General features: G+C 35.5%; 1 protein-coding gene across 2 annotated transcripts in view; it reads right to left on the bottom strand.

The window, feature by feature from the left end:
• Positions 1-9,727, bottom strand: part of LOC143244832 (tetratricopeptide repeat protein 39B-like) — a 69,131-nt gene extending 59,404 nt beyond the window's left edge. Inside the window, exon 1 of one of the 2 annotated variants that reach the window (XM_076490221.1) lies at positions 9,656-9,727. In XM_076490221.1, coding sequence (XP_076346336.1) covers positions 9,656-9,685 — 30 coding nt within the window. In that variant the 5' untranslated portion in view covers positions 9,686-9,727. Of the gene's footprint in view, positions 1-9,094; positions 9,161-9,655 lie in introns of those variants that run through there. The other variant, XM_076490222.1, reaches the window with a different exon arrangement.
• Between the last annotated feature and the right edge of the window lie 3,154 nt (positions 9,728-12,881).

Below are 12,881 nucleotides of genomic sequence, written 5' to 3'. Positions count from 1 at the left end.
CATAAACGCAATTAAGTACGTTATTGCCGGTAAACTGTTTACTGTCTATTTCTCAGAGTTCCTACGTGATGAAGCAAAACCAAAACTATATTTGTACAAACCCACCAGGTACCTGTCACAATCAGCAAAAACTTTTCAAAAAAATTATTGTGAAGTGCTATTTGTTTTGAATTTTCGCGAAAAGCGACACTAAGGCTATCTGTGTTAGCCCTCCCTAATTTAGCAGTATAAGACTAGAAGGAAGGCAGCTAGTGAATCGCCATCCAACGCCAACTCTTGGGCTATTACACTTTAAACAAGCTCAGAACAAAACAAGAACAAATCATCGCACAAACATCTTCAAATATATCATTCATCATTCATTCATTCACCATTAGATTCCATCAAGGAACATAGGGCCGCAATCGCTTGCGGATTCTTCAACAGGTATTTAAGTGAGTAGGTTGTTAGCCCGCTGCACCGAGACGTCCCTAATTTAGTAGTGTAAGACTAGAGGGAAGGCAGCTAGTCATCACCACCCACTGCCAACTCTTGGGCTACTCTTTTACCAACGAATAGTGGGATTGACCGTCACATTATAACGTCCCCACGGCTGGGAGGGCGAGCATGTTTGGCGCGACGCGGGCGCGAACCCGCGACCCTCGGATTACGAGTCGCACGCCTTACGCGCTTGGCCATGCCGGGCCTCAAATATATCATCATTGTTGAAAACATTGTTAGCGAATGAAATTATTGATACATAGCGTGTGTGTAAACAGATTAAATCGAATTAAATCAAACTAACTTATTTTGCAGCTAGTTTAATGCAGACGGTTAAAGACCGACAAATCTAAGTACTAATGTGTTTTTCTTATGTATTATTATTTTGTTTAGAGTGTTGATCATCATACCTTTATTTTGTCGAACTATTCTCTTAAAGAGGCTATGGGCGATGCGTGAGCCTTTTATTAAGGTGTGATATTCTGTCACATACACGATGACAAGCTTGCCACTTTGTTCTAACTTCTACCGGAAGACGGCCCGGCATGGCCGGGTGGTTAAGGCACTGGACTCGTAATCTGAGGGTCAATGGTTTGAATCCCCGTCACACCACACATGCACACCCCTTTCAGTCGTGGAAGCGATATAATGTTCCAGTCAATCCCACTATTCGTTGGTAAAAGAGTAGCCCAAGAATTGGCGGTGGGTGGTGATGAATAGCTGCCTTACCTCTAGTCTTACACTGTTAAATTAGGGACGGCTATCGAAGATAGCCCTCGTGTAGCTTTGCGCGAAATTCAAAACAAACAAATTACCGGGAGAAATTTTTAGTTTCAGATTCAATAATAAAATGAGAGATTTTTAATACTTTGTAAGATCATGATGCCACGATCTCTCAAAGCTGATATTTACAGAAATACTCACATCACCCATTGACACTGAGGCTGAGAAACAGATTCGCTAAAATCTATACAACCACACTTGTTTGAAGCTCAAAGGTACGAGAATATGTTTAGTTCACAACTATTTCGACTTTTTACATTTTTTTTTACATATATGTAATGCTGAGTCGAGCATAGTGCACATTCGTTTGTTTTTAACCACAAAGCTACAGAATGAATTAACTGTGCTGTGCACACCACGGATATCAAAACTCCGGTTTTAGCGTTATAAGTCTTCATACTTACAGCTGGGCCACTGGGGGAGATAGCACTTGTAATTATAAATAAATAAAACTACAGTGAACTCCAAAGGACTTTTCAAGGTTGCTACGCCTTCTTCAAGAGTATAATTTTCCGTAATGATAATACCGGCCTTAATTTGAAACTTTATATTTCCGGTGAAGAACTAAAGCTGAAAAAAAATACACTTCGAAAGATTCTTTCTCATTTATTTATATTTCGACTTTCCTCCTGAGGTGCTATGACAGAGCCATGTCATTACATGAAAAAGAAAATTGACAAATACAAATTAATTCGTCGGATCACACTGAAATCAAAACAAAATCAAAGCTTAATATTTTTGTAAAGATGTATAAAAACTGTTTTATGGAATGATATTCAACTTTGAAGTATTTTGTACTGTACACAAGAAAACGTACAAGTTTACTTTCTATAATGTTTTTAATTCAGTTGTGCTGTTTTGCCAAGGGTGAAGGATAACCAAAACCAGAGCAAAAGGGCTAGATTAATATGGATCAAACACATTAATTCAATTAAAAATTGAATATGACAAGGAGCAAATTAAGTAAGTTTAGCTGACAAAATCAGAGTTACTACAGCCAAAAATATACTACTAATTCAAGAGACTTACATTAGTAAGTCCCACGTTGATAAACGTTGTCAAACAAAATATTACAAAACTCATGTCCGGCATGACCAGGTGGTTAGAACGTTCGACTTGTAATCTGAGGTTCACGGGTTCGAATCCTCGTCACATTAAATACGCTCGCCCTTCCAACGTGGGCGCGTAATAATGTTCGGCCAATCTCACTATTCGCTAGTAAAATAGTCTGAGAGTTAGCGGTAGGTAGTGATGCTAGTTGCCCTTATTAAATTAGATACAGCTAGCGTAAATAGTACTCATGTAGCTTTGCGATAAAATCAAAATAAATAAGCAGTACAATAGTAAAACGCATTGATATTTTATTTCTTATACGTTGAGCAATAAGAGTTCATGCAAGAATACGTAAACCAGGTAATGCAACTTTTGGTTTTGGATGAAGCAGTTTCTACAGGTGAGGTATGTAGTATTCTAAACAAAATTTCACAAACACGTATTATAAATATTGCAGAGAGACATGTTACTCGTGAAAATAATGCCTAAGTGTAAATCTATGTTTTCAGATAAACATTGACACACCCATTCTACTGTGAGAGTGATAATATGAAGGTCAATTCCACTAATCGTTGGTAAAAAGAGTAGTCCAATAGTTGTTAATGGGTTGTGTTGACTTGTTGCCTTCCATAAAGCCTATCACCGTTAAATTATCGACAGCTGGCGATGATAGCCCTCTAGTAGCTTTGTAAGAAATGCAAAACAAAAGAAATCTACATCACAAACATTTTAAGTAAATAATCTCATATGCGAGCCCAGCAAATCTATTAAGCCTGATATAAGAACAGCATTAAGTACATCGCCTCAATCAACAGTTGACTGCTTTAACAATACCAGCCGATTATCCGTGGTGCCAGTGCATTAGATCCGCGCATGACATATCTGCACCCTGAAAAAGGAAAAAAAAAAGTTCTCCGTGACGGGAACGGAACCAAAACGGGAAAATCGTGACCCCAATTGCAAATCTACATGCTCAAAGAATAAAAATTTCGTGAAGTTGGAGATTGCATATCGATTGACTGTACTTTTGGTCGCATTTGCTGATGGAAAACTAGATAAACCATTAGTCATAGGTAAAAGTGAAAATCTGCGCTGTTTCAAAAATTTAAGGAAGAATCAACTTCCTGTGGAATGGAAAGCGAATAATAAAGCGTGAGTGACAAGTGCTATATTCGAGAAATTTTTGAACAAATTAAACAAAAGAATGAAACAAGAAAACAGGAATATTCTACTTTTCTCAGATAATGCAACTTGTCACCCAAAAGTTCAACTTTCAAATATTCGTTTAGTATTTCCACCTCCATGTACAACATCAGTTCTACAGCCACTAGACAACGGAATTATACAGTGTATAAAATTGAAATAATTGATGCTTCAGCATATTATTGCAAATATGGACGACGTAAGAGGGCATCTGAAATGACCATGAAAATTGACGTGTTAGATGCAATTGCATTTCAAGTCATTCAATCAAATGCGTAGAAGATGAATACTTTATAAAGTGCTTTCAAAACTGAATTTATTGTGAAGTTGTTTCTTATGACGATCCTAGTGAAATCCAAACTCTGGTTGAGAAGACTGATGCAGATGACTCTGAACGCGGAAAGTTTTGTGAACATTGACAAGAATGCTTTAACAGAAACCGATGAAATTGATTTAAAATCTATAATAGAATCTCAAAATGGTAACTGTAAGAGATTCAAAAGATGAACAAAATGGAAAAGATAGTGAGGAAATAGAAATTCCTACTTAATCGGAAGTGTTATTAACACTATCAAATTGTATGCAAAAATGGCCCGGCATGGCCAAGCGTGTTAAAGCGTGCGCCTCGTAATCTGAGGGTTGTGGGTTCGCATCCCCATCGCGCCAAACATGCTCGCCCTTTCAGCCGTGGGGGCGTTATAATGTGACGGTCAATCCCACTATTCGTTGGTAAAAGAGTAGCCCAAGAGCTGGCGGTGGGTGGTGATGACTAGCTGCCTTCCCTCTAGTCTTACACTGCTAAATTAGGGACGGCTAGCACAGATGGCCCTCGAGTAGCTTTGTGCGAAATTACAAACAAACACTATGCAAAAATGAAGGGGGGAAATGAACTTCATGAAAAGGCAGTAGAACTGACGTTCTCTTTTAACCGCATGAGAAAACCCATTAAAACAACGAAAGAGTTGAAACTGGACACTTTCTTCAAATAAATTTGATCAATATTTTGTGTATTTATGTATATTTTGAATGTATATTTTTGTTCTTATTCTAGTAAATACAGCATAAACAATATAATAACTTTCCGCTGAAAAATTATATATAATCAAGGAAATGCATGTTCACTGTCTGAACCGGAAAACATGCTCAAGCCGGAAATTTTACTCGGTCCAGTACGATTCCGCCTTAGACAGGTTTTACTGTGTATATATTTTAGTGAAAATAAATACATTTCGATAAAGTTACGTAAACAAAATCACAAGGAAGGACTGCGTTAAAAAGAATAAATCCAAACCTCTGACTAATTATATTAGTTTGTTATAACTTAAAAAATAAGCCAAAACAAAAAATGCTACACTAACTGAAAAGATCCCAAGGTACACATTAAAATGTTGGATTATAAAATATACCATAGGTTTTGGAGGTAACTGCGAAAGTAGAATCCACATTGTGGTGGGGATACACCGTCTATCAGTCTTAACCTCCGTTCGCCAGTCTCACATAAAAAATAAAAGTGTAGCAACAGATATAGAAATAAAAATTAGGACAGCGAGATGTGGGTGGTTCAAGCCCACAACGTCCCATATTTATATCACCCTTCACTGCCTGCAGACAGCTGTATGAAAGTGATTGCTCTCCAAAGTAAATAAGAAATATTAATTTATATATACTTTTGTTATTTCAGGTTAAACTGAAGACGACCTAGGAAGGTCGAAACGTTATTCTCTGCTTTATTAGTAAAAGTGCTAAAACGCATAACAGGCGTTCCGAGATATTTTTCAACAATATATAAGTATAGAATCTTACTGCTAACCTATCACATAGATCAAAAACTAAAAGCTAACCCAGTAAACAGTAGAATTAATTTCGTATACTATTCTAAAGAATAGTGTGAATATTATACATTTAAAATTGATAATGATTATAATGCATTTCTTCAATTGAGTATCCTCATTGTTAGCGATATTTTAGTACTACATTTTAGAATATTGTAATACTAGATATACTTATAGAAACTAAATACAATGTTGATCAGTTGGAAGTATGTTTCGTTAGCGTTTTTGCTTTGTTGTTATCAATAAATTACGTTTCATTTATGACAATCAGAATATCTATCAGAGCCGAAAAATCGGAATCGGGTGCGCTTTAAACTAAGCATATTTTTTTCTGCTACGTGTGAGGCATTCAGATCTCGAAGTAACGTATCAAATAGAAAGTACCTCTGCTTTGAAACGCATCCCAAGATATATAACTAAGGTTATGCATACAAATATATCGATAAGACATCCCAGAGAAATTGAAATTTTTTTTATCAGGGTTACATTATATATATGATGCGTAGAATGTACATTACATATCTCTTTAGTAGGAAAACAAATTTTCACAGAAGTTGGGATAAATCCTGGGATTTATCTGACTCACTGCTCTTTCGTGGCTGTATACGGCAAATTAAAAAAAATAAATTAATTAACTATGTTTTCACCTGTATAAAAGAAGCTCCCGCTCTATCAACTCAGTAAAATAATAGCAGTGATAATCAGAGAAACTTCAAGATTTAACCCAAACACGTTTTCAATATTCTATGCCTATAACGGATATACTGCATGTACGCGCATCAAAGCAGTACGCCTAAAAAAAACTTCAGTACCGGTCAAAAACAAGATGACCAATGATCAAGGAATGGAATGCATATGTTCCATTCCTACATCCATAAAAAAGTGCACATCAACCTTACTCAACGTGAAAAAATGGTATGCAGCTACCTTGGAAAAACTGGCAAATAACTTTCAATAATAAAAACTGTATAAAGATCATTTAGTCTTAGCTATTGCAATCTTTACAGAAAGCATGGACACTCTGATCTTACTAAAAACGTGAATGAAAACCTCAAATTCAATTAGCATAAATGCACGATTTCCTAGTTTTACTTATAACCTTGCTATACTGATGCACTGAAATACAATTTTAATGTTCTCAGCTGTGACATGAATTGTGAGATAAAAAGTTAACAAGCCATTCACAAATGGAGCAACCTTTTCTTTATAAGCCCTTACATGTAAACTTCTTCAGCCTCTTAAAAATGGTGAGTGCATTTTTCACAGTCCAAATGGCATGACGTGAAATTCATAAAGTCCATCTCACAAGTTAAAAAGCAGTCTTAGTCAACTGTGGTGGTCAAGTTAAGGTAGCCATATCCACAAATCTAAACCAAACGTTGCTTTCTAATACATGCAGATATTGGTTCAAACATCGTAGCAAAAGAAAACATCAAGTATGGTGTCATGTTGACCTTGCTAAATTCCAAACAAAACCTTTAAATTCCCTTCTTCTTTCATATCATCACCACTGGAAGTGACCACTCACTCTCCATATGTTGTAATATTCCATTTTAATATCCTTAACAAGTAACTGTAACAGTGCATACAAGTAAAATATTGCACCTGCATGAGTTGATTACCAAATCTCACAGAGATGGAGCTACCGATGCTAGTTTCTTCTTTTCTAGAACAATTTTTGTGACCACTTGGAGTCATAACGCCACAGAAACTCCATTCATCTGAGACGAGATGTCCATGAAATTTATCTGATACCAAATCGGTTCACTTAGCAGGCCCTCAATACACACGTCAAGGAGTTTCTCGTCGCAAACACCAGAAGACTTGCTCAAAACATTTTTCTCGTGCATCATCTTCATATTACTTGCATAGATGGCCAAAATGTCATGGGTGCCTCACTTCTGGGCTTTGACTCGGCCCTATAGTTTGCTTAGTTTAGCATAGAATCAAATCTACAACGCAAGACATTGACAACCACGACTTCATCATCAAATTGTTCCTTGTCAAAATGCTCTCATACACACAGTATAGAATATCTAAGCTCAGCATCAAATGTTGCATCGTCTTGCTCCGAGTTCATCTTTTTAAAAAGGCCCGGCATAGCCAGGTGGTTAAGGCACTCGTTTCGTAATCTGAAGGTCGCAGGTTCGAATCCTCGTCACACCAAATATGCTCGCCCTTTCAGCCGTTAGGGCATTATAATATAACGGTCAATCCCACTATTCATTGGTAAAAAGAGTTGCTCAAGAATTGGTGGATGGTGATGACTAGTTGCCTTCCCTCTAGTTTTATATTGCTAAATTAGGAACGGCTAGCGCAAATAACCCTTGTGTAGCTTTGCGCGAAATTCAAAACAAAAAACAAATCTTCTTAAAGGAATTTGCTTGTAACGTTCGAGAAAACAGTCCATACCTGTCTTTGTTTTCCCCTTAACAATAGTAGGTCCACCTGTTTTACATCATCACTGTAACTAAATGATGGTACACACAGATACCTGCTACAAAATGTGTGCATACTTGTGTGAGACTGGTTATAATGACATTATTTTGTGATCTCTTACATGACCATGAATACCATTATAGAAGTCAACTTTCTATCCAATAATTATTTTGACTCATTTTGTAGCACGGAATTTTCGATTATTTAACTTAATCCTACGTTTTTCAGGGAGTTTTGAAATGTTCCATACACATTTATTTCACGCTTTTAACAAAGGTACATTTATAACTTAAAGCGTATATATAGTACACATACACTGCATACTTTCATTCCAACATTAGTTTTGTTGTTTGTTTCTGTTACTTTTGTTATTGTTGCTGTTTTTGTGTAGTGTGCAAAAAAAAGGTTAAAGGTGTCACCAAAAATGAATTATCAAACTTATAAACCACAAACAGAAACCAACAAATATATATCAAAGCATTCTAGATCTACAATTTACGTTCTTAAACAACCTTTTTGATAGATCACCTTGTATCTATCAGTAAACACTTTGTTCGTTTATCGTTAATAACATTTAAACCCATGACTAATAATGGGCTATATGAGTTCTGTCCACCGCGTGGAATCGAGCCGTGGATTTCAGTGTTATAAGCCTCTCAAGCTTACCTATTAGTTAACTACCCAATGAACAGCAGTGGAAACTAATATGAAGATCGGATTTTTTTTTGGTTTGCTTGGAATTTCGCGCAAAGTTACACGAGGGCTATCTGCACTAGCCTTTCCTTAATTTAGCAATTTAAGACCGATGGGAAGACAGCTAGTCATCACCATCCACCGCAAATTCTAAGGCTACTCTTTCAGCAACGAATAGTGGGATTGACCATCACATTATAATGCCTCCACGGCTGAAAGAGCAAGCAGGTTTGGTGTGATGGGGATTCGAACCCGCGACCCTCGGCTTACGAGTAGAATGCCTTAACCACCTGGCCATGAAGATTGGATATAAAATAAGACGCAGTATTATAACTTCGACTTGCTTTTCACTTATGTTCTTAAACCTGTCTTAAATTATAGACATAAATAGCCAGAAATATACAACCATACACCCATATTAATAGTATCCTTCATACAGATATAAATATCATTAGAAAAAAATTGTACGACTTTTCTTAAGTAGTTACAATTTGTTTTAATCCCATTAGTAATGGTGTATTTACTTTATTTTTTCCTTTAAACTATAAAACTGCATTTTAGACGTTTATATACTGATGATATATATCTGAATATTTGGTTCCTTTATTTACCGTGACCTGTAACAGCAGTCTCAACTATTTTCCGAAAATCAAGAAACTTCACTGAATACTTCATGCCTAAAACCAAATAATATATCAATTATAAATTAAGAGTGAAAAGTGTATTGACTTACTTCAGCCATTTATGTTTTGCTTTGAAGTTTCTAAACGTAATGTTCAATTTTAATCATTATATTACACATACAAACGCTTAGAAATACCGCGGTTGAATTCTGATTCTTAAGTCTACTCATTTGTCGCAATGCTATTACTTTTAATTATTGTCATTGACTGCACAAACATCTCGTAAGTTGTAGACACAGCAGATAACATTTATCAGGATTTGTTTTCAGTAGTTGGTATTTTATTTTTTGCTAATAAACATTTACATTATTTACACTTACAATTAGTAAGTTGTAATATTTAATGATTCAGAAACAGGCGAAAATATACTGCAAACCATGGCAAAAGTACGTTTACCGGCAAAAACATAACATAAAGTCGTTACTATAAAGTTTGGAAATAGGTCTCAGTATAAACAATATTTGTAAATTCAATAGTAGAATAACTTACCTCATCATCGCTGCTATCCGTTCCTGCCATTTTTACACATGGCTAAACACAACGACTGACATCTAGCGTGTATTTCTAAGCGTTCACATTTTATACATAAAAATTACTTACGTAGCAGCAATTAGAAGGTAAAATATTATACTTGCAAGATATGCGATTAGAGATACGTGTATTAAAAAAAGGTGTCTTTGCATGAATAAAATATACAAAGCTACATCTTGAATCATAATAATTTGATTACATATATTCAACTTGCAAATTTTATTCGTAAAGTTTTAGCACATATATAAATATACATATATATTGTATTAAAGATCTAAAATCATTGAAATCTTAACAAATTAAAAAAAAACATAAAGGCACGGTCAGCAACTAGTAAACAACCAAAGGAAGTTGAAACTTCAATATTAAGTTTTAACTCCTTCAATATGAAAATAAATTTAAGTCAGAAAGGCCAAATCTTTCCCCACTCTTCAAATTTTTTTGTAGCTGGCAGATTCGAACATTTCCAAATGTCTCTGCTGCCCATGATTGTACAAAAGCAGTTCCATATATAGATATATACAATGCTGACCAAAATCTTAAAACCAATGAACATAAAGAAAAGATATACGTTTTGCGTTGTTAAACTCAACCACGTATTTGAGCAGAGCTTCGAAAGATGAAAATAAGAAAAGGGAAAATGAAAATAAAAAAAAATTTTTAGCATTTAATAGGGAAAATGTGAACACTATGAATTTAGCCTAAATACTAGCTGGTCAAAAGTTTAAGACCATACTGAAACAAAGCGTTAATCGGTAAAAACGTAACGAAATTTTGTCATTTATGTTCAAGCATTAGCGTTCTCAACATCTCTCACCGACATCTCCTGTGTTACATTGGGTAAAAACATGGCAAAGGCTAAAAAGTTGACAGAGTTTGAACGTGGCAGAATTGTCGAGCTGCAAAGCAAGGTCTCTCTCAATGTGCCATCGTTGGTGAGAATGAACGTTGTAAAACTGCTTTTGCAATTTTTTAAAAAGACCCTGAGGGATACGGAACGAGAATTTCAAGAAGTCGACCCAAGAAAATTTCCCCGGCGTTGAGCAAGAGGATTCGACTAGTTGTCCGTCAAGACACCAGCCAATCGTCGAACAAGATTGAGGCCCTTACGGACGTAAAATGCAGCTTAAGGTTTTGTTCTCTGATGAGAAAAAAAAAAAAACCTGGATGGTCCAGATAACTTACAAAGTTACTGGCATAATAAGGATATCCTACCAGAGACATTTGCTACACGACACAGTGGAGGAGGTTCTATCATGATCTGGGGCGCTTTCTCCTTCCATGGAACAATGGAGCTTCAGGTTATACAGAGGCGTCAAACAGCAGCTAGCTACAATGGCATGTTGGAGAGAGCATCCTTATTGACTGAAGGCCCCTGCTTGTGTGGAAATGACTGGATCTTTCAGCAGGATAACGCTGCAATCCTCAATGCCCGCAGAACAAATCACTTTTTATGGCGAATAATGTGATTATTTTGAATCATCCAGCGTGTTCGCCTGAACTGAATCTTATTGAAAGTGTTTGAGGTGGATGCCAATAAACGTCAATTCCAAACAGTACATGACCTTCGTGAAGTCATCTTCATCACTTGGAACAACATTTCAGCCAGCCTGCTGCAAACGCTTATATCGACCATATCAAAGCGAATGTTTGAAGTTATTCGCAATGACGGCCGTGCAACTCACTACTGAGACATCTTGTTGGGCATTTCCTACCCTGTTTAGTACTTCTTTTCGGTATGGTCTTAAACTTTTGACTAGCTAGTAGTTAGGCTAATTTCGTAGTGTTCACATTTTCCATATTAAATGCTAAAAAAGGTTATTTTTATTTTCCCTTTTCTGATTTTCATCTTTCGAAGCTCTACTCAAATAAGTGGTTGAGTCTAACAACGCAAAATGCATATTTTTTCATGTTCATTGGTCTTAAGATTTTGGCCAGCAGTGTATATACGTAGTAATGTTGAATACAACTATTCCAAGAAATAGTATACTTTTTGTGACTTGACCTGTCTACCCAAGGATTTCATTGACGAATGATCTTGACTATGTATTCTTAATATGTTCTGGAATGTCTAGCATGTTTTGAAATTGAGCTTTGTGAAATTTTAAATATGAATTATATACTATAACATGAAGAGTAATTTTCATACTACAATTGTAGTTATGGCAATTATTGCCCAAGCGATGAAACGAACAAAATATAATGCTAAATCTATCTTAAGTCAAATTTATCCACATTATCTTTGTTGTCCATGTATTGCATGCATAGTTAATTACTTAGGATCAAATGATAAAACTACACTGACAAACATAACACCAACATTATTTATAAAATTCAATGCAACAACTGCCACGACTTCAACATCGGAGAAAGAAGCATAAAAATGGAAACCAGATAAAAAAAAACAAAAAACCTTGACACATTTTTGAAAAATACAATCAAATATGCACAACCATAGAAAACATTAACATACTAAGAAGAGAAACAAATATAAACAAACGCAAAATAAAAGAAGCCCTACTTCTACCAGAGCTCAAACCAAAATTGAAGCAATGCAAACAAACCTTTATCCCTGTATAACCTAACTGTAACGTCCCTAAGACATGTGACCATCAACGGTCAGTTGCAAACTTTGTTAACCTGAAGATGACATAAGAACGCTGAAACATTGTTATGTACTTTATTTTAATTAAAGTTTTAATATCCGCACCACCCGTCTTTAGAACATAAAATATTTTGAAAACTTGGTTATATTGACATACTATATCTGACATATACATCCATTTATTACAAAATCAAGTGGCTACTTGTTGCTTTTAAAGCAGTTTCCCAAGTATCGTATGTTGTATGAAATGCTTGTATGTACGTACATTATAAATTACAGGTAACTCTATTAAAGTTTAGAGATGTAAAGAATTTTAATAGTTGAATTCAAAATGTCGAATCACTTTCGACATCTGTGATCATATACGCATTTTAATTAATGGTCGAAAACTCCCTTTAATTCAAGTGGCCTTTATAAAAGAGGAAGTATAGTAATGGTTCTAATAAAGGCCCATTTAGGAGTGTATGGAAATGGTACCTTGAACCATTTCAGTTAATTACTAGTCTGTAGTATTATGGGAACTCTAGTATTATAACGTTAAAAATTTTGTTATTAAGTATTTACAAAAGCTAGTCTCTT

This window comes from Tachypleus tridentatus, chromosome 2 (genome assembly GCF_004210375.1).
Source record: "Tachypleus tridentatus isolate NWPU-2018 chromosome 2, ASM421037v1, whole genome shotgun sequence".
In the NCBI taxonomy this organism is placed as follows: Eukaryota; Metazoa; Arthropoda; class Merostomata; order Xiphosura; family Limulidae; genus Tachypleus; species Tachypleus tridentatus.
Note: the sequence above shows the minus strand (reverse complement) of the source record. Positions and strands in the feature narration are given on the sequence as shown.